Source organism: Manacus candei, unplaced genomic scaffold (genome assembly GCF_025592945.1).
Source record: "Manacus candei isolate 608988 ecotype Guabito, Panama unplaced genomic scaffold, ASM2559294v1 h1tg000065l, whole genome shotgun sequence".
NCBI classification, from domain to species: Eukaryota; Metazoa; Chordata; class Aves; order Passeriformes; family Pipridae; genus Manacus; species Manacus candei.
The window spans coordinates 5,608,996-5,632,127 of NW_026138113.1; the positions used below are offsets into that span (position 1 = coordinate 5,608,996).

Below are 23,132 nucleotides of genomic sequence, written 5' to 3' on the forward strand. Positions count from 1 at the left end.
CCCCCCGTACTCACGGCCCCCGCCAGCCCCTCGGCTCCGCTCCGCGCTCCGCTGGCAGCTCCCGCTGTCGCCACGCGGCCCCTTCCCCTTCCGGGCCGCGCTGCTGCTGCCGGGACTTGGAGTCCGGGGCGGGGCCGGGCAGTGCCCGCCGAGCTCAGCGAGGCTCCCGCCGGCAGCTGCGGGGCCCGGGACGCTGCTCCGCCCCGGGCGGGCGGCTGGGGCGGCACCATGAAGAGGAGAGCAGGGGAGCGGGAGAAAGAGCTGAAGGTACCTTCCGTTTGCTTCCCGCTCCCCCCAGCCCCGCGCAGCGTGCCCGCGGCCAGCCCTGTGCCCGCCGCCGGAGGGGCTGCTGGGGGCACAGCCCGCCGGGGCTCCGCCAGCTCCAGCGCCGGAGCCCCGAGCGGGGGCACAGCGAGGCCGCCGTGAAGTTCGCTGTGAGCAGGAAGCGGCCCCGGCGCCGAGCTCCGTGCGGGGTCACACAGCCCGGGGCGCGGCCCCGTGCGCTCGGCACCGCCCCGGGGCCGCCCGGGGGGAGCGCGGCCGGCGGCGGGGGCTGCCCGGGCAGGGCATCCTGCATCCCCCTCTGCCTGGAAAGAGGGGGCACCTAGGACAGCTTCAGCGGTAGCTAGTGGTAAAGGCTCGTGCCATCCGGGCAAGGTATTTGAATTTTAAGGAGAGTTCTGTGGTTTGTGCAAAAGAAAAAAAATATACAAGTTTGGTTTTGTCAAAACGTTCACAGTGAGGTGATGCACTATGTAACCGCGCTTTTATGTTTAAATTTGAAAGTACTCTACACCAAGCCTGACCTAAATAAACGTTTTTAAGTCTCGTCTACCACCCGAGCATTATAATGTTTGTTTTCTCGTTCATATATTTAGACGCAATGCTGTTACTTGCTTACATTGAAGATGGTATTACACTGTTTGTGAAAGCAAACAGCAGTGCTGAATGTTTTGCTGTTTCACGTGCCTTTGAAGGGCTTGTTTTACCACACTGTACAATATTTGCAACAATGTACAAAGGTTGTTGTACCTTTCCTGATTTTGTTTACAAAACAGTAGTACTGAGAAACAGTAAGTGACTGAAAGCACAATGCTGGTATTAGTGATGTTAATGAAAGGAAGGTTAATTCCATTATAAATTTAGAAAGAGCTTTCAAAAATGGTAATCGCATACACCTGAACAGGGACTGTGCTGGCTTTGGTATTGCTATTAATTTACTATTCAGCATTAAATGTTATTTCATTTTAGGGGCAGGGAACAAGTCTGATCTAACTTTGCAAGTATTTTAATATAAAACTTTAGAGCCTGTTCGCAGTAGTAAGATTCCTAACAACTCTTTAAGGAGTACCTGATCATTTTGTAATTAGTCTTTCTGCCAAGTTGCTCAAGGACAGCAACTTCAGGGTTACATTTGTATTCTACCCTTTCCATAGATGTCAAAACATATGCAGATGTCCCATCCAATCTAATGTAAATATGTTGCAGAAAAAACCTCACCCCATACTTATTTTAGCCTGTACATTTGTGCTGCCCATCTGAGGGCCTCTGACTTTTCGATAGGTCTCAAATGTATTTGGGAATGGTTCGCATTAGGAGAATAATTGCCTCTGATATGATAAGGATAAAGATTCAAGGATATGTGGAAGGAGTAAGAGGATGGTGCTGTGAACTACACTGGCAAAGGTTGTATGAGGACAAGGCACCTGAAGAGGTGTCAGGAACAATGTATAATAAAAACTCTATGCTAGAGTGAAAGAGTCCTGCCATGGACTCTTATGTTACAGGTGCATAAACAAGAGAAGGATGAAAATTAACAAGATTCTTACAGAGAATTTAGAGGTGCCAATACTTATAGGATGCCTTAGGGGGACGTTGTAAGTTGGGTACTACTTGAGAGGAGCTTTGAATATACTGAAAGTGAAACAAAATGAACATCTAGAACATCTTAGAATAAAGGCTGCCAAAGGGGAAAGCAGCAATGGGAAGGGGGGTTGTGTGTACAGGAAGGAATGTATGCTTTTTTTTCATGGGATTTTATTGTAATAGTTCTGCCAAGACTTCCATTTAGGTACTGATTAAAATATTTTGTAGCAAACCAAATATTAGTGAGGTTAACCCAACCTCTTCTGGAGAGTAAGATTTATGAGGCCTACTGATGAGAGGGAAGTGGTTGGATAGAGAAACTGGTTTGGATTATGGATCTCCTGCCAATGTCTCTTGTTTTCTAGAATTGAATCTCAAATAAAAGTTCTTGTTTTGCTATAATTGTGTACAGTTAAATGCTGTCTATCAGAATCCCAGTGATTGGCTTTTGCTAATTATGCAGTATGTTTCTTATATATGATAAGCTGTTCTCTCTCTCAAATTTTCATGTGTATAGCAAGTTTTGGTTTATGTTGTTATAGAAGAACGCTTCTGTTCCAAGTACATGTGGTCAAAGTCCTTTAGAGTGCAGTGCTGTCATACAACAATTTCCTTCCAAAATACAACTTTGCAGATCACTCAATTGGGTTAAGATTAAATGTGTGGCAGAAATGAAATTGTTTATGCTAGTGTTTGGTGTTCCAAGCCCAAGGGGAGGAGGATGTAAATTCGTTCTTGGGAAGAGGGTCTGAAAAAACTTGGAAACCATAGCCAGGAGTTAATTACTCATCTGTCCTAAACACCATGTTGGGGATGCAAATGTCCTGTATAATATTTCTCTGAGTCTTAAGTAGACAGCGAAACACAATTACTCTGAAGTTTCTAAAGACACCTTTAGAGCTGTTGCATGCCATCCACTTCTCTGGTCTTACCTACAGCAAGAATTACTACTGTGCATAAAACCAGAGCTGTTAGAATAGATGTTGTTCATTAGCTGGAAAGGCATTTTTATGAAATAGTCCATTGGAGTTTGTTCATGGTTGTTTGTTTTAACTTAAATTCAGCTTTAATTAACAGTTTATAATTGTTTTTATTCTTTTTTTGTATACACTGTTAGTCAGAGTTGGTCACTTTTTTACTGGGTGTAGAAAAGGTACCACAAAACTAAGACCAAACATAAACCTCCCATTAGTAATTTAAGTACTGTATTAAAGACTGTTTTCTCCTTTAGACTTGGGAGGAAAGCTGTTTTGCTTTTAGGATGTTTATTACCTTGATTGATATTCACAGGCGAGTTAAAAAAGTTAATCTTTAATGTAAGACTGTTCTCAAGACTTACTTGGCCAAAGTGGTTTTTTTAAAGTAAGTTTCAGTGTGACAGAGGGCAAACTCTGCTGACTTCCTGCATGTGCTTCCTTTTGCCACTCTTTGCATATTAAGACCCTGAGTCGTTGCCATTTGAAAGAGAAGATACTCAATTAGTCTGGAGTATCATTTTCTGTCAAAGTAAAAGTATTACCTTGATGGGTCCTTGGAATAGGCCACTAAGCCCAGTTCACAATTACCTTATGTAGCTGTTTATGCTAATTCACAGTGGAACCAGAACTGACTGCAGAGAATGTATTTCACAGACATTACTGTTATGTTTGTACAGCTCCCAACACAGCTGGGACCCCAATCCAATAAAGTTATTGCTGTGCAAATAATAAATGCATCAATATGCACATATCTGAATATTCACAAGGGCTTTTACAAAGTTATTCATGTGCAGTTTCACATTTGTGAGACATGTTAGACAAAGTGGCAAGGAAATATAAAGCTTTAAATGACACAAAGCTTTGTATGTATTTTATTTACAGGGACGAAAAGGGAATATACAGTCTTTTGGCTGAGATATCAAGGAAAGTCTTATTTCCTGCATCATTCTAATTTTTGCTGCCTGAAAAATAATATATATATTTACAAGAAAAAATAGGTTGCTTCAACATATTATGCTCAGGGAAAATTAGGCAAGTATTCTCAGAGCGTGATGAAGGGAATGGTTTTAGGATTAATGCTGGAAAATGTCACCTATACCATACAATTAAGTATATAAACTTTAACATTCTTTTATAATAGTTTATTCAAATGTTATGTTGATTTCTTGTTTCATTTTTTTGTTCTACCTCTTAAAGAGATCCAAACAAAAAAAAAATTCTAATTGACAGATTAAACAGGTTCTTTTAGAAGTTGTATTTAGGAAAATTAAAGTTAATGGAACATCTTAGATACAGTTAAATAAGCTTCTTGTCATGTCATATTTCTGCTTAGGTAAATGGTGTGCAGGTTTTAGCAGAATCAGCAGCCAATATGCCAGTAGCAATTTTTGTGGTAATCACATTATTGGCCCTTCCCATTATAAATGAGACAATAATTAAGAAATACTGTTGATAGTCACATAACACATGATTTGTGTATTGGAAATGGTCAGGTAGAAGCCTTGCATATGCAGAATAAAATACAAGAAAGAATGAGTGGCAAATGTTTCTTGCTTTTAAATTCATCACATTCCTGCTGTTTAAATTGCCTCAGCTGCTAATGCTGGAACCATTACAGTAATGGACTTGGCAAATGAAGGAGAACCAAGACATACACACTTTATTACTGGAGGGGTAATTTTCTCTTCATCTGTAATAGCAGCAGTGCCTAGTATTGATCAGACCATCAAGATACTAATCCTCTGTAAAATTACTTGTTATAACTGAAAATGTGTTAATCCAAATCAGTCTGTGTCCTGACTTTCTACTTACTATTGAATACAGACTATTAGATGGTTTATTTTTTGTGATTTAAAGGCTTTACACTGATAATAGTGGAGCTTCTTTTGCAAGAGTGCGTGCTTAATCTTAGCTATGGCCCAGGGTTGTCTTTTTGTTTTAACTAGAACATCACCCACTTAATTAAGAAGTGCATGTCTATCTTTCTGCTCGGAATTATATTGGTACTTTAGGCTCTGCAGATTTATTAAACATGTTGTTTTACATTCAGTCACTTGTTTTTGCTGTAAATAAGAACAGATCTGTGCTTCACATATTAGAATCTTCAAAGATCTTGGAGCTAAGGATGTGAGGAGAATGGCTAGTCAAAGTAGTAATTCATGTTTTGTGGATTGTGGCCTGTGAGGGTATTGTGTATGAGAGTAGTGTAAGAGGAATCCAAGGCCAGGGGTCTGGAGGACTTCAGTTTGCTTTGATCTTAGTGATCCACTACATCAGACAGTGGTATGGAGAGCTGTGTGTGTTCTGTATCCGAATATGGGACGGCTCCTTTTTTCTCTCCCTTTCCCTTTCCATTTTCTTTCCTTTTTTTCTTTTCCCTTCCCTCTGCCTCATCTGTTTTTTTACAGTCTTGTACATTTAGGTTGGAAACTCATGTCTCTTACTCGTATAGCCTCTAGCCAACTAAAATTTTGGCTGGGGTGCACCCAGCAGGTCAGTGGCTGTTCTGGGTGCATGATACCTCGTAGGACATGGCTGTGGGAAATGGTTCCATTAACCCTGACCCTTCATTGGACTCACTGCTCTGGGCTCCTGCCACGGACAGACATTGCTATCTTGCCAGCTCGTGGTGGGCAAAAAGTGTCCTAGAAGTGGGACAAGATGCAGAACTGGTTGTTTATTTTAAAGACTTGGTACAACGTTCCATGCATTTTAGAAAATTTTTGTTGTTGTGCCAATTAGATTTTTGCTCTGGCAAAATGAACAGTGTTTTTATTTACCCAGTTACCCCTCTGCTTGCTTTCTTTGTTGTAATTTAACTGATTCAATTTCTATCATTTAGAGAGACTCTTCAGGGTTTCTAAAAGGTATTGGAGTAGCAATAGGATTCAGTTTCTTCTGACCCAGGGTAGTGAAAACTAGACAGGGCAAACAGTGATTGCCTAAAGCTTGTTTCTGTTCCCAGTGCAATTGATGATCAACCTTAAGCAGCCTTCAGCTGAAGCAGAATTGGGCTCTCATGCTTTTAATAATTCATCCATTTCTTAAATTATTTAATTAACCTGTAATGATCAAGAGCATCCAAAATATCAAATGATCCTCTTTCCTTCAGCTGAGGCTGAAAAACACTGTCGTGTATTATTGTATTCTGGTAGGTCCACTACTGAAGTGTAAAACATGATTATGAGTAGTTAAACCATAGGCATTTAAAGCATAGGACAGATTAAATACTTGAAGCCTTCTGGATAGAAAATGATAGCGCTGTAATTTCAAAACACTTTTGTTTCTGGAGTCTGATTATGGGAGGAAGCTCTACCTTATTTAGCATAACAGTTTTTTGCCTTTGTCTACATGCTGCCCCACTTTCTAAAAGAATTACATCTTTATCTCCTAGAACTTGTTCAGCTTCATTTTCCCTTTTATCTGCTGCTCTTCCCACCGTTTTTATTTAAGACTGTAAAGTTACTTTAGTGTAACTGCTCTTGTCACCTTTGCCCTCAGCTAATCAAATAGTTTACCTTGAGGGAAGCATTTATCTCCCACTTTCATTATTATTATTTTCGTAGCTGTAAAGATATATATTTTATGTCTCCAGAAGGGTGTAACAGTGAAACGAGGTATTGATCTGCTGTATTTGGCAATTTCTTTCCACCTTGCCATCGATATCATGTCAGCCTCTGTCTGTACTGTGGTTGACCTCACAAATAGCTCTTTATGTTCCCATTGGATTCAAATGATATACTATGCTCAAAACTAAATCAATGAATGATTATAAAGTTTTTAGTATTATTTCATAACCCTCGGGCAACTGGTACTTCATGCATTGCATACTTGAAAAGGTACCTGATTAAAATATGTTGCTGATTCTGTTAAAAGGTTTAAAACTGTACTGAAATCGAACATCTCATAATATTAAATTCAGGCTCTGATTTGTGTGTTTCTGTACAGATACTAAAATTATTGTAACTTCTACCTGTAATTTACCAGAGATTCTCCTCTATACTGGCACAAGGTTTTACTTGGAGCAAAACCTCCTACTTCTCATGCCTGCTTTGTCATCGAAGTGTAGAAATTTCATGCGCTGGCTCTTGCCAGTGAAAAATCATGACTGTTCCACGGTACATGCTTATAGGGAAAAAAGGAGGTAAAAATCATATAAGCTTTTCATCTCCAAAAATTCAACAGTAACTTTAAACAACTTTTGGATTGGAAAGCATTGCTGTTATTCTCTGCAAAACCTGTATACCTTTGATGTACTTCTGACAGTTTAACTGGTAAAATTCATGTTCAAATGCACATTTACTGGTTTACCTTTTTTTTTACTCTGATGGAAATAGGTAGGATTTTCACAAGCATGTAAAGAACTTTAGAAGCTCAGTCTTATTGATATTGAGTGTGCATTCAAGTTGGGCAAGAAGCTTTCAGAAACCTGACTGTTGTCTCAAAGCAGTAGGCCTCTTGAAATGTACATCTGTATTTGGAAAGGGCTGTCTGAAGATGGTGTTCAAAAGGATAGGTTTATGCAAATTAATTAGGCAACAGCTTGTAGATCTGGAAACAATTTGTATTCTCTTCTGATTCTCTTCTGTGTTTACTTCTAGTGTAACTTATATCAATGCAGCAGGTAATGATGCTCTTGTACTCAAAGGAAATACTTTATTGTCTGGTATCCAAGTCTCGTGATAGCAAACAGCTTCAGTTAGTTACTGAACTGTGCTATGGTGCTTATGTATGTACCTAACCACTGAATAAAGCCAGAACAAATTATTTAGTCCAATGCTGTTAGGTATGAGAAAGTTATTTGGGGCCTTCATCATAAACAGTGCATATAAACATCAGGGAAATTATGTTTAAAGTGAAGAGAAACTTAACTTTCTCAAGTAATTTGATAGAATATGAGGCATCAGATACACTGTGTACATTCCTTGAGACTGAGTGGTGTGTGTGCAGTAAGTCCAGTTGGTTTGCACAGGGGTTGACTACCTGAAGTAGCTACTCTGTGTGTGCACACACGTTGTGCAGCTCATGGTGGATGTGTTGGGTGGTGCAGTTTGTGTACAGGAGCATTGTGCACTTCAACAGTAAAGAGTGAAGTCAAGACACCCAGAACTTAAGATCTCAAAATCTCAAATACAGAAGGGCTTCTAATTGATTTGGACCTCATTGTAGGGCAGAAAAAGAGGAAGTAGCTGGGAAAAATGGGTGTGTAACCAAGCAAATCTTCTAATAATTAAAGCATGATTGTTTTCTTTCTCCCACCCTCAGAGAGTGTAAAAGACATTGATGAGCTCTCCCTAGATTTATGACTTCTGCTATAGATAGGACCCTCTTGCCTGTCTAAGAAAGCCTAGAAATTTCTTCAGCCCCAAAAAAGATTTTATGGTTCTGGCTTCCTGAAAGTAATTCAGTGTGATCAGGACAGTAGATTGGTCGTTATCTATGATATGAAAAGTTTTGATAGTATGAGTTGTGCAATACAACATATGAATATAGTTCCTACCTTAAAGAGTTTGTGCTCTGTGTGTGTCTGTGTATGTGACAGACACATGGTTTTATGCTTCATGATACAAATGTATTCCTCATAAATAATGACAGTTCATTTTCTCTTGAGTTTGCAAAGCACAGTTTGTGATTAGGGTCTTTTAATGTATTGGTATCATGACAGTAGGTGGTACAAAGCAGTAATGTCACAGGTGGGACGGTGGCAGTGACCCAGCAAAAGAAACAAGCACTTTGCATGTTGATCTGTTTTGTGAAAGGGCAGTATTTGGCCCTGTAAGTGCAGGGGAGATGGACTGTTCATGAAAAGGGCATAAAGAGCTAACCCATATGATCCTTTGTCAGGCTGATTAAATTTAGTGTCAAGCATTCATTCATATGAAAGATGAGAGACATCACTGTTTATCTAATAGAAAAAAGTATTTCTATTTTTCCTGAAGTCTTTTATATGTTAATAGAGGCAAACGTGAAAATGATCACATAATTTAAATGTGTAAGTAAAAATATACATCTTTACTGGCAATGGTTTAAAAGTAAGATGTATATGTTTTATGCAAAATAATGCAATTTCATTGTTAATCATGCTGTTCGAGCCATAACTCCACAGAAAACAGTGCTTTTAAACAAATGGAATATACTGTTATTGTACCATTTATAACAAAAATGCTTAGAATATTTAGGGACTGATGCAAAGTATTTATTTGCATGCTTTAATAGATGCTCCTATTGTGATATTAATATACAAATGCAGAATTTAAATTCCAGGTGATTGTATTAGACCTAATTATAAGGTGTCAGACTCTGCTTTTTAATACTGGAACAAACCCTAGTATTTAGAATAAAGGTTACAACAGATGTCATTTTGGAAATAAAGGAATACCATTACAAGAAAATGGAAGAATTTCTTTTGAAATAACTAAACTTCTCTTAAATATTAAAAGAATGAGAAGGGAAAAAGTTTACATGTCTTTCCCTTCACTCTTCCTACCCTGCCAAATCTGGCTTGCTTAAAAGAACTGCTGGGAGTTCTATTTAATGTTATACTTTGCATGCATTTGTGATTTGAAATAATAAAAAAAAAAGTCAAATTTGAGAGAGACAGTTTGAATGGCATGCTGTCAGTTTGGCTCTTCGTGAATTGGCAGTGGTCTCATTTAGGACCTTCAAATCTGTGTCTGCCTGGACAGAATGAGAACATTTTGCATGTTCTTCAGAAGACAACCACTCCTTGCTGCCTCACAGTATTCAGTGGTGCATGACAGTTGCCCTTCATTGCTGTCTTCTTCGAACTTAACCTTTGACCGTCCACTTAGTTGCCGCGCAACGCTTGGAGCAGGCCAAGATGTTCATGGATGACGGGCATTGGCCTGCAACGTGCTTGTCATTATTTGACTGTCAAAAGTAGCCTGCCATTGGGCTCCATCAAGGTTTGAAACCTATGTGCAGCAGTCCATATTACTTAACTTCCGAGACTGTCAACAGGATGATCAAATGTGCATAAAAAAATGTGTGTTGAATATGTCTTTGATCATAATATAGGGAGATACTTTTTGTGTGTGCTAAATGTATTCATATGACTTTCACGGGGCCAAGAGGTTGATTCTGCTGCCATGGTAAAAAGTGAACTGTTGTCTCCTGTGGTCTAAGTTTCAAATAGCACGATTTAGATTTGAACAGCTCTGCCAGTTAAACTCTCAGCTTGTCTTGCGTATCCTATCAGCTTTTCAGCCAGCAGTGTAAGCAGCGAGATACTCGACCAGTGGTGCCTGAGGTTAGCTGTCAAACTGGAATGTTATTTTGGATCTTGCTGTAATGTAATATTATAGAAGGAGGTCAGGCTGTGTGATTTGTAAAGCAGTTGTGCAAACTTAAAATGACTGAAATGTTTATTTCAGGTACTTTTTTTTTTTTCTTCTTGAAGGAGTTGAAGAGAAGACAGAATTTATCCTAGAAAAATGTAAAAAACCGAAGGCAATATAAAATGGTCATTTTTCTCTTCAGTACAGAATGCAGCACATAAAAGAGCATCAAAATCCAATATGAAGAGTCAGTAAGGCTGAAATTCACTAAGTAGTAAATGTTTAACATTGAAAATATTTCACAGGCAGACATCTTTGTATCTTCTGGTAATGCCAAAGACATTTGGAGTTGAATTTCATACTTAATGAATGGAAATTGTACCCCTGGGTTAATTGTGGTTATAAACTTGGTGTGTAGGTAAATCACTTATGCAATCTATCATATATTAACAAATACTTTGAATTGGTTCATGCTTGGAAGAATCATATCCCACCTTAGTGTAATATTTGCTATTCACTTGGGCAACAGCAGTCTGTAACAGCAATTTATTTTACTGGATTTCAGACATATCTGTTTTCTCTCAAAATGCCTCCATTCCTTTGCAGTTGAAACAGTATATTAAAATATCAAAAAATATCAACTTAAAAAACCCCAGAGATTCACTAGAGCTTGTTCATAATGACTTCTATCCAAAGCAGAAAAGTAGTGTTACCTTGCAAACTGGCTGTAAAATTACTTCTCTTCAAGTTTCAAAACATCTTCATGCTAATATAGTAAAAACAATAGAATCACAGTAGTGGTTATTGTTAGATTGCTTAGAAACAAATAGATTTTCGAAATTTTTTCGCCCTCAGTGTATTTTCTAAACCAGATTTTATTTTTATTCTGAATACAGTGTCAATCACAAGAGAGCTCGGTTCACATGCACTTGTGTAAAATGCTACATTGTGTCATGGAGATCTTCTTTGGTCTTCTTGCTCTTAATCATAAATGCTGTTGCTGTTTATGAGTCCAGCTCTTTGACTTTAGTCTTTGCTAATGCACTGACACGTGCCTGGTCTGAACTGGAGTATAAAATGCATGTGTTGGTGTGTTTGTGTGTGTATGTACACGTGCAGGCCATAAATGTGCAAAGTTCTTTGGCAAATGAAGTGGTCTGTTATTAGTTGTTAAAACTGTGGTCTTCTAAACACCTTAAGCTGGTCACAAAGTTATTGTTATTAAGTTTTGATTTATGTTTCCCTTTTCTGGAGTGATGTGTACCTACACAATATATTTTGGTGAAGGAGGACTGAATTTCGGAAGTGGGTATATGCAAATATGCAACCATTTAAGTGCTTTTTAAGTTTACAAATAAATAATGAGCATTTAAATAATGAGCCATTGTGTTTGTGGATACGGTTTTTGAACTCAGAACTACTTTCTTGGCTACCACAGTTGAAGGAAAAATTACCAAAATTAATAGAAAAACTGACCAGACTGTTTTGAAACTAAAGGAATGTTATTTTTCATTTCATTTCTTTCTCTTACTGTACAAATCAATGTTTAATTTCTACTGAGAGTTAACTACTGTTTTGTAGTTGTGTTCCTGGGGGAAAAAAGTTTAGAATCTTCAAGCACAAATTTATTTTTTCTCTTAAACCCTGGAATACCTGCCTCTAACCAGAGGCAACTCTTTTTTCTATTTTCAAGTAGTATTTTACACTAACATGCAGAAGAAACTGAGCATCATTATGCAGTTTATTGCAAGTCTTCATAGCTTTATATTTTTCCAAATGGAAGTACTTTTGTGAATGCTGTCCCATCTGTGTAATAACTAATAGTTTGTGATGTTCTTGCTCTTGCCCTGCAGATATTTTCAACTTATTTAAAGGATGTGAAGGAACCAGTTTATTAACATAAAATTCAATTAAAAGTAAGTTCTTATGTACAGGTGGTTATGTATTAACAATTAGAAGATAGTGTCTTTTCCCATTGCCTTAAAAGAGAAAAGGAGCATTGCCATAAAAGCATTTTGCAACTTTCTTTAGGTATTAGAATTTGAAAGTGAAAACACAGTGAATAAAGATGACAGCAGTTAAGTGTCATTATTTTGTTTTGTGTTCTGAATTGAGAATATCCTGCCTGAAAGAAAAGAATTGTAATCAAACAAACTTAAGAGGTTGTTTTCAGGGGGGCAGAAGATGTGCATGTGCTTTTTATTTCAACTTCCTAGTGTTCAAAAGCGATACTTGAGAGGTTAAACATCCATGATTCTCTATGATGTTATAGGAAAAAAATAAATCCTATTACCCAAAATAAAGGAGAGGTAGATACCTTAAGGGATGTGCTTTGGTGTCACCTGTACTCTCTGCAGTACAAATATCAGCTTGTCACAAAGGTTGAGACCTTTGTAGTCCATTCTTTCAGGGTACAAATCTGTCTCTCTTCTGGCTTTAATGCAAGAGCTGTGAAATATCTGTATTAGGTAAAATAGAGGTTAAAGCACCTTAAGGGCACTGAATTCTTATCTCTTTTTACTAGCAGTGGTGTCAACATGTACTAAAATGTGATGACCTACTCTCCTCTTTGATAAAAAGGAAAATGACCTGTCTACTGTGGATAGTGATAGAGTTGCCTGGGGCAGATTATATTGTCACCTTCTTTAGTATTGGTGTGTAGAAAAATAAAAAAGGCCAGGATAGTTCTGTTTACCATAGAAGTGTTTGACATTTCTAGCTACTGATAAAATATACTCAAGGGTAGAGAGAAGAAACTGGTTTACGCTACTAAACAAGGTTGTGAAGAAATGCAGAGATTCTTTATTGTGTGAGCCCTTGCTATCACAGGACATATCAAGAGATTTCTTCTGATCACTTCAGACACCACAGTTCAAGTTCTGCATTTAACCCAGCTTTCTACTTGTCTGGGGCCTTTTGGTACACATGAAATTGCGATGCACCTGTGTACTGTGCAACCTCGGGAGTGTAATCATGCTCTTAGTTAACACAGGGAACTGTATTTCTTGTATTGTGGAAATAATCAGTGTAATATTCAAGACCTTTTCTCTGTAGCATTCCAAAGCTTTTATAGCTTTGTAACAATTAATTTAGCAGTCACTACTGTTGTTAGTAATTTACTATAGCTTTGTAACAATTAATTTAGCAGTCACTATTGTTACTCATTTACTGTAGCTGTGCATGATGAAATATATATAACTTGGAGAGTTGATTTAAATTGCGGGGCTGGAACATCTCAAACTGTTAAATGTACTTTGAGCTATTATTAATACTTCTTTGAAATTCTGTAAAGTAAAGGAAGGCATGTTTCATGCTAATCAGAAACTGAACTTGAAGGAAAAATTTCTGTTATGCTCTTTATCAGTATTTAAGAATAGAGTGTTTTTAAGCATTTCTTCATGTTTTGCAAGATGGTGATGAAATGCAGAGGATGTTTCTTGTGTGAGTTCTTTGATAATAATCTTGTCTCTTATTTGCATAAATAAATAAAAAAAGTTTTGTTGTTAGAGCTGTGAGACTCCAGAGGCTGGGGAATTAACTTCCTATTGCCAAACTGATACCTTTTTTACATTTTTTAAAAACTAAAGTCTGTGCCCAAAATGTGCATTTTTGTGATGAGAGAAATCATAAGTGAATTTCCATGACAGAAACTGAAAACATTTCTTTAAAAGGCATGAAAGCCTTTTTAAAAAAGTGTAAGTTCCATTAACTTTGGTCTAGTTTTATCTGTTTGCAAATCAGTTTCCTCAAAGTTGGGGATATGCCATGGTATCAAGTGGTATAAAGTTGACTTCTGCTTGAAGGAATTTTGATTATGATGAGCTGATGAATTAAATAAATGTTATTTTAAACTCTTGAAAGTGTAGCAATATCTGTGGAAATATCAATTTAATCCTTACATCTTTCGGTATGGTTATAAACTGATCAAATTTTAAAGGCAAGTACTGTTTTTCACTTGGGCATCTGCTAATTCTTCTTCTATGAGAAGTAGTGAGCAAGGGTAATTAGTTGATATTGAGGAAAGAAATGGAAGATTTTTAAAGTGTGCAATGTTAGCATAGCTGCACATAATAAAAATGAAACAAAAAAAATCCAAACAAATAGTTGGGGAGAATGTGACCTGCTCAAGCATAAGTACCTGCTGGGACTTGGCTGTTGAGTCCTTTAGAGAGGTACCTGGCTAAAAAAGTCTGGACTTTTTAGAATCTCTTATGCTCAGAAAATCTCCTTTGCATGTGGAATCCTCTCTGCTGTTGTGACCCTGGGCCTAATCTCTGCTTTCTAATTTCATTTTGGAATTCTTTGTTTGAGGATTCCAAATTTCATCTGTGTGTGCAAAATGGCAGAACTTTGCATGCATAATAAAAGCTCAATGACTTCTTGACAGTGCCAGTGGCATGATTAATTCCCGTGCATAATATATTCAGTCATCCTGTGCATATGCAGTGACAATGTAAGCAAAGGGGAATGAAGGATCCCCATGGATGATGTCTGGGAGAGAACTCTTGTCTTGCTGTCAGATATGTTTGTCTCTCCCCATGTCCCCACAGATTTCTTTCTCCTTGGGCTTTATGCCAATTGCAGCATCCTCCCCATCTGGTCGGTGTCATGAAGCTGGACCACACCTCAACCTCCTTCATCTCTTGCTGGCAAGTTTGTGTGACTCTTAGTAAAGAGGCAGAAAATGCAAGGAATCTGGCATTTTCCTGAGGAGCCTTTACATAACAGTCCCTGGTGTTTGCCACATCGAGTCTTTTCATGTTAATAAAGTGGCATTGTTAACAGAAAATCATGCCTGGTGTTTGACTGCAGCATTTTTGTATCAGATGACTTAGTACCTTATATCCCAAATACTAGGCATTTGATTGTGTTCATTCTCAGGAATGATCCAGACTTATCTTAGCTAACCTTACAGTGTTACTCAGTTGTGTTTGTAGCATGCCACATAGTTTTTTTGTGCTTCTATGAATAATTTCTAGGCATTATTACATGTACAGTAATAAAAATGTTAAAATATTAGAGGTAATTAAAACATTTTTAACTAAGATCACCAAAAGCTCACAAACTAGGAAATTACCTCAATCTCTTTTGTGACATGAGCAGTTGCTCTTGCAGGCTCTAAACTGGGACCACGTGGTACCTGTAAATGTTAACAAGAAGCCTTAGAGAACTTCTACTGACAAGCCAGTATAGCTTTATGACATTATGCTGGCAAAACTCTGTATGTCATATTTGTAGCTACATACGTGGAAAGGTATGGTACATTTTGCTAGCTGTAGTTTTTAGGCAGGTATGGTGATTTGATGTCATACTGCACATATTTCTGTATCACAGTAAACAAAATATTTGTTGTATCTATCTCGTTAAATTAATAAATCAAGTAGGTTTTGCAACTGTGTTTTAGTAACTGGATAAAATATAATCTGAATTCTGTCTGGTTACCAATGTTTATCAGTGATGAAAAATTACAGATTAGTCTGTGTTTCTATAATCAGAACATTTACACCATGGATATATTGTTACAGTTGTCGTTTTAGTTCTGATTATTACTCAGTATGTCTATTGCAATTTTCTCATTTACAGCTGTTATTGAGCTCCATGTGTAATAGATGGAATTACTTTGTCTACCATTTATTTTATGAATAGCCTACAGAAACATTAGTATTAATAATATTATCCACTTAATGTACACAAGAGTTTATAATATGGATAGATGAATAATGTGTTGCACTATTTAAATTTTATTGGAATGAGATAAATAGATCTAGTGTATTTTTGTTGGTAAATGCAGTGTTAAAGTCATTGGGGGATTTAAAAAAAATCAATTCTGAGCAAAGTGATTGCAACTACTCTGTTGTCTAATATATGAGTAAAATAGATTAGACTTAAAACAGTTGTGATTGAGGTTTTTGGATTTGGTTTTTCTTTTTTTTTTCGTTTTTTGAAACAAGAGGAAAATGTTCTGTTTAAAAGAGAGAATTGAGAGTGTAAGTTCTTCAAGTTCTTTCTTAAAGGGCTGTATTCTGCTAATAAAGGGCTCTGGGTGGGAAAACTGACAATTTGGTTTCTTTGCTCAGTAGCAGGAAAGTGTAAAAGAGACACATGTATTAAACAGAACTAAACTAAATTTGCCAGTTTGATAAATATGTCATGCAGCTTTGATTAAACAGGAAAAATAGCCCCCTGCATGGGAAGCAAAGTCAGGCCTTGTCCATTGTAGGCACTCACCTTCCTACCTGTTCGTGTGCTTCATCTGTTCTTTGGGCTTAGGTCAACATAGAAAGGCTTGGTTTTGTAAGCCTAAAAGGAAAATATTCCCCCCCAGTTGTGGGTAATTGTGACTGTATGAAAGAGGAACTCCTTGGCCTGTTTTGTCTGACTCAGTAGGGCTTCTCTAAGTTGACTCTTTGAGATACTGTTTTTGAAAAAGCCATTATATTACAAGTAATAAGGATGTGCTTTGGTCTCGTGAAAATGCATTGTAACATAAATTCAGTACATAGACCAACCATAATTAATGAACACAAGTGAGGTTTTTTTCCTAGTTATTTTTTTTCTGAATAAATAGGCACTTAAGCAAAACCTGCAGTAAATGTTATGTAGAAGTTAATGCTGTTTGAAGCAGAGAAAATTAAGTTCAAGTTTCTTACAGCAGTATTTAGGTATGTAATGTAAGAAGAACCATTCTGATACTTTCCTTGCTGTGTTAAGGCAAGTTAGATAGATAAAGGGAATATGTATGAGACCAACTTGTAAGGTTATAAAAGTTGGACAATGCTGAAGAAGTGTGTCCTAAAGGTTGTTTGACTTGGCTTAATGGTTCAGGGAGGTCCTCAGCTTTCTCCTCACCTACAGCTGTTGCCTGGCCTTGACTGGCACGGCTGCCCTAGCCCAGTGTATTTTGGGGGAGTCCCCCCACACCCCCAACCTGTACTTTATAGCAGACAAGCTGTGCTATGCAGCCCAGTGAGTCTTTGTTGCTGAAGCTGCACAATTCATCTATTGTTTAACTCCAGAGATCTCAGAAGAGATTTTTGGCATATTCAATCTTGAATTTTAATGGATTGTTTAATTATAGTTTTAATTCTGTGGTAAGTGGTTTAACTGAGTGCATACAGAAAACTTGTCTGTGCATTTATGTACATCTAAGGGGTTCTTCTACTAAATGAAATACCTACCCACTCTTTCTGCCATAAGAGATATGTCCCCATAGCTATGTGTCCCTAAATTTCTTGACATTACCATTACTTTGTCATTTAAACTCTGTCCATCCTGAGCTACATTGTAGTGTAGGGATTCATGAGCGGTGACCTACCAGCGTTTCAGCACCACCAGAGGACTGCAGAGCTGTCTGGTACTTTAACTCTAGTCCCCAGTACCTGGGTGTTTCAGAGAAGAGTAAAATGCATGCATCACATACAAATGCTTTTCTTTACAACTGGCCAGTTGTAAAATACTATAATTTTCTTCCTTAAGAGAATGTGTTACCAGTTATTTTTTTATTGGGGCCATCTATTCTATTGCAATGTAAAGTTAATTTATTCCTAGCTTTTATGTGATTATTTTCTCAAAAATGTAGAGCTTTTTAGAAGTTCTGTAACATATCACAAATGAAGAGTGGCACAAAATTGATATTTTAGCAGAATAATCTTCAATGTTTTCTCTGGTTACTCTATCAGTTCTTTTCACAGAAATTTTTCTTTTTGCTTACTACAGAAAAATTACATCAAATGCAGGATAACAGAACACTGTCAAACTAAGAAGGTTTTATATGGACAGCATTAGACAGGAGCAGAAAGATCCAGTGCACTAATAGGCACACTCACATGAGCTACCTAGTCCATTGACAGTTTTTTCCTTTGTTCTCCCTCTCGACCCACTTTCTGCCAGTGATTTGTGACATATTTTGTAAGAGATCAAATAAGCCCTTGACACCTGATTGCAATGTAGTGCTTGTTTACAGTTGCATTTTTGAAGGACCTCTAGACAAGATGGAAGGTTTAACTTAAAGTAATTAAATTTGCATCTGCTCTATGACAGGAATTTTCTTATGTATTCATCCTGTTGAGCAACTTTTACTGTAATTGGCCATGAAGTACCAAAAGAAGGATGCAGGTAGACAAAATCATTGTTGCCTGTTACTAAAATCTGTCATGGTATTTCTAAAGGACTGGCTTGTACATGGCTTGTGCTGGGGTCCTTTGAAATATAGTAATGCCTACTTTTATTTGGAAGGGGAAGGGAGAGATTTCCAAAGCAGTAGCCCTTTCTCTGGGTCCTTTCACACTGCTTGAGTGTGGCTAGACGTGTTAATTGCCTGTACTTCCATTAATTTCTTTCAAAATTATTTTTATTATGTGTTTTGCAAGTTACCTGCCTTTTTTTTTTGGCATGTCTGTCTTTATCCTTGGGCAAATTCCTGAGCTGTTTGATAGTTCTATAGCTGGGCACTGAACCTACTTTCTTTCATCATCTTGATTATCTTGATCATTAAAGGTATATCTGTTGAGGGGTGATTAGCTGTGATGAAGTGGTTGGCATTCTTCTCACCTTGATTGGTTCCAAATTTAACCAGATGTTGTAATTTCTATTTATATCTGCAGATGTCATTATTTTACAACAGACTGTTTTTGTTTATATGCTTGTTTAAGGGCAAAATGAATATTTGATTGAAATTATTTATATGAGAGCTTCTTGCTGGTTTTTAAGTCTTGAAACAACCTTGGAGGAAGATGGAGGACTGGAGAAATAAGCCTGATTGATTTGATCATATTCAAAGAAAAATTACAGAATTAGCACTGGAAATGAGGTAAAAGGTTCTTCTGACTCCACATCTGTTCTAACAGAATATCCTACTGGTTAGTGCATTAAATGTTTAATTGTCTTTTCAGAGATTGCAGTAGATTTGTAGTGTGTAGTTGGCTTACTAGTTAACCAGTAGATTAAAAAAAAGTCCTAAAGTTTCTCACAATGGTTCTTAGAGACCCTAGGTGAGATATGAATCTCTCTTGTTCTACTTACAATGCATGTGGGCTTTCCCAGTTGTGTAAAATGCTGATGTGATTAAATGTGGCACAGAATTTTTGTTCATGTTACATAACCCAAAATTTCTGAGTTTTTTTTTTCCCTTCCTTGTTATCACTTAGCTGCTTAGTTCAGATGAATAAGCACGAGATTGCTGTTAGTTGGCAGAACTCTTGAGCAGTTTTTAAATTCACTTCATTCTGAAACCATGTAAACATGACTTATGCTCAGTAGAATATTTTTTTAGCAAACATTTCATGTGAGGAAGTACTATTTTTTGTGTATCCAGTTCATCACCAGTCTGTTAGTAGCCTGGTTGTTGTCAGCAGGCTTTTCTTAACATGGAAATTTGAAGAAACTTATCTGTTCTGCAGACAGCACTTATAACTATCATTGACTTACCAAGTTTTTGGGTTAGTTTTCTGTTTGGTTGGTTGGGTTTTTTTTTTTACTGAGTAGCTGTCTAGTAATGTGTGATTTCCAGTATCTTTGTGTTCCCTACCAATATGAGAATGTTTTTTAATGTGCTAATGGTAAGTGTTAATTCTTGTAAGTCAGAAGGCAACAAGACACTAAGTAGACTGAAGATAAGTAAGGTTCTTTTTTTTTTTTAAATTCTTTTAAATGTGGACCCTGATATGAAAGACAAATTAAGATGAGCTTGAGAAATAGCATTTTCTATTCACATTTTAAAACCTAAAGAACTACTTTATAGTTGCTTTGAATTTACCGTGATTAATTCATAACTATTCTTTGTGGTATATTATGGCCAAATCCAGCTGCTATGACGTAGAATAATGTACACTTGATATTGTTGAGATTCCTCCTGTCAGTGAGATTTGAAGTAACATGCCATGATGTTCACTTAATACCATTCAAAGTGGTTTTATGAGGACCGAGAATTATTTGCATCTTGCATGACCTGTCCTTATTGCTATTTTTGAGTACAGTGTAGGTTAGAAGAAGTAGTTATTTTCAGCCTACTGACTACAAGCGAGATTAATAGCTTTTGAAAGGGCTATAATGAAAGGCTGACCCAACTGGCTTTTGTATTATACCTTGTTTATCCTTCTCTCATCTCTAACACCTTTGGGCTACAACAAAATGTAATTTATGTTAGCAGTGCTTCATAGAAGGTGAAAGGTCATATTTTTAATGAGAGTGGCCCTGATTGGGATTCAGGTTTTAAAAAGTTGTCTGGTAGAGGACAGTCAACAAAGTCCATGTAAACAGGGGGCAGGAAAGCATTATTTGAGAGGAAATAAGACCACTTTCTTTTATTTGAAATCCAATTAGCAGAAGTTAAATAGCTGAGAAAAGGGATTTAATAAATTACCAGCATTGTGATGGTCAAGTCTAATAAACCATTATAATTTTGGTGGGATGCTGGGTTTTTTGTAGTTTGGCAGGTTTTTATTTCCTTTTTCTTATTTTGGTGCTGTTTGCTAAAAACAGATCTATATTTATATATCTACCTTATCTTTGACTTGAGCAGGACAGAAATGAAATGACCACCTGTGCTTATTCAAGGGAGAAATATGCTTCTCAGTGCAGCTCAACTTGTCTGTGTTTGTGAAGGTTAACCATAATACTCAACTGGGTTTGAGTTTTCCCTTTAGAATGAAAAGTTGCATTATGTTCATGAGATTGAGCAATGGTGTCTATTAGTGATGTGTTCACTTTGGTAAAGCTGAGCTTTTGAAAGAGATTTGCTTTAAAAATGATCCTGCTGGATTTTTGTTGAATGGTGTTAATATTAAAATTCACTGTGTTGCTTACATAACCAATTTTATGAAACATGCACCTCCTCATAGAAGCCAAAGTTTTTTGAAGCAGGTTATAACTTCAAGAGAATTCTAGTCAAAAGAAATTTAGCAGGTACAGGTTTCAGGGTGTAAGAGAGGGAGGTAAAGTTCTCAACTCAGAGTAGTCAAAAGCTGATTTGAAAGAAGTTCCTGGATTTGGGTTTTTGTCATTCAAACACATACCCTGTGGGACTGATGCTTGCCATGAAAGCTCACTCTTGTCTTTCAGTTATGTACACTGTTTGCAAGTGACAAATTGTTGCAGTTATATTTGAGAAAGGAATGGGAAACACATCTGAGATTTTGAATTTAGTTACTGTTTGCGGAAACAACTTTTAACCTGGGTGTAGTTCAAAGTTTACATAGAGGAGAATGGTGGAGTGAGTCCCTTCAGTTCTTTAAAGCCAAATTGCCTTTCCTGGAGATACAGATTCTCAAAATCTGAGTTTTTATGTGTTGTTTTTAAACATGTAGAAGATTCTGTGCTAGAATGGTGAGCTTGGTAACTGATGGAGAACGTAGGCTGTGTGACGATAACCAGTGTGTGCAAAACCATAAGGCACACAGGATTCACCTTGTGTGGGATCTCAAAATGAAAGTTTAGGAGGGCAGCAGCAAAAGAGCTGGAAGACTTTGGAGAGGTGTTGTGTTGATGTCAGGAGCTTTTTTCCCTGATTTTGCACTATTTTCTATGTATCATGCTGCATCATAATTAAGTATTGGATCATGCCCCTGTATGCATGAACTTTTTATTCCATGGTGATGTGTAAAGCAATATATTGAGGCCCTGTTCTAGTAGTTTGAAAACTGGATTTCTTCTCCCCAACACTCCCCCTCCTGACTTTTTACCTGAGCCCAGCCTTGCTGTGCTGTGCTCCTGCAATGCCACTCCATCCTGCTCTCTCCCTTCCTCCCTACCACAGCACTCCCCCGTGGCTTTGGGCTCCTGCTGTCTGTTGGCAAGGAATAGAATCAGACATTGCTTTAAAGCAACATAATGTTGCGATTCCCCTTCTTTTCATCCGTGTCAATAGGTCTTGAACTATTAATGCAAATGTTCAAAATGATTCTTTTAAATTTACACTTGTTTTACATTATTTTATAATTAAGTTTTAGTGTTTAAAGAGAAGAAAGGAATAGAAGTTTTTCAAGTGATTAAATATTAATTTTATTCACATTTAACCCTAATTTACATTAAGGATGTTAACTGAAAGGCAGATCTTTTGAATTTAACGTTTTCATTTCCTTCTAGCCTCATTGATGAACAGTTAGATGTTGTCATATGTTCATAAAGTGTGATGGTCCACTGGGATAGAAGGAATAATTGTGCTGTCTTACACTTTCTAGGATGGTCTGTTTGTGATGCTTACTGTTTCCTAACAAAATAAAACAAACAAACAAAAATAAAATTAAAAAATCTTTTGTCTAAACTAAAACTGAGATTTGAAACAAACCCCTGTTTCAAACTATTAGAGAGACTGTCCTTCTCATACAGCTAATTATTTTTCTTTTATTTTGACAGTAAGGTATTCCTTAAAAATTCATGGTAGTCTTATATTTCAGATATCTTCTTTGTTCTTTTGAATGAGGCTTTTGTAAGCTCTCCCTCCCTAGGTGCTTGTGCTTATATCTTAAAAGATTGAACCACCAGACCAACCTTAAACACCTTGAAAACCCCGTACTGATGTTCTGCATGCAGGTGAAATGCAGCTATACCTTTTGAAATACTGTGCTTCATTTTATACATTTCATATCCAGATTTCTGTTTTGTACAAACACTGATTGATTTGAAGAGACCTGTTTAATCCTAGGCAAGCCTTTTGAGGACTCTCATGATTTTTCATGTCTGTCTTAATCTTTTAGAAAACTGATTTGTAAGGTATTTTATTGGAAGCTGTATCAAGGGGTAAAATTGATGATAAAATCTTGTATTACATATGTGATACATCTGTTATATGCAGGACTATGAATTTAGGTAAATATAAAAAAAAATTATGATGCATGCAGCTACAACTAGGTGTAAAACTGACTGCTAATGCTTATTTTGGTTTCCTTTCAGGGAATTATGTTAACCAAAATGCACTCGGTATCTTTCTGTTAAGATCTTTAGTTCTTACCTGGGAGTTCAGGAAATGTAAAATTTGTTTCTGTGATTTAAATTG

At 37.1% G+C, this 23,132-nt stretch overlaps 1 protein-coding gene and 1 long non-coding RNA gene across 9 annotated transcripts in view; one reads left to right on the forward strand and one right to left on the reverse strand.

Annotated features, from left to right (window-relative positions):
- LOC127479233 (uncharacterized) overlaps positions 1 to 65 on the reverse strand; it is a 34,456-nt gene extending 34,391 nt beyond the window's left edge. The window contains exon 1 of the long non-coding RNA XR_007907508.1: positions 15 to 65. This is a non-coding gene — a long non-coding RNA (uncharacterized LOC127479233). The remainder of the gene's footprint in view (positions 1 to 14) is intronic.
- A 52-nt stretch (positions 66 to 117) lies between these two features.
- Positions 118 to 23,132, forward strand: part of FTO (FTO alpha-ketoglutarate dependent dioxygenase) — a 229,747-nt gene continuing 206,732 nt past the window's right edge. For 5 of the 8 annotated variants that reach the window (XR_007907503.1, XR_007907504.1, XM_051805887.1 and 2 more), the window contains exon 1: positions 149 to 267. Coding sequence is in view for 4 of the 8 variants with exons in the window: in XM_051805887.1 (XP_051661847.1) it covers positions 229 to 267 (39 nt within the window). In the remaining 4 variants the exon portion in view is untranslated. Of the gene's footprint in view, positions 268 to 551; positions 658 to 23,132 lie in introns of those variants that run through there. The other 3 variants (XM_051805881.1, XM_051805886.1, XM_051805883.1) reach the window with 3 other exon arrangements.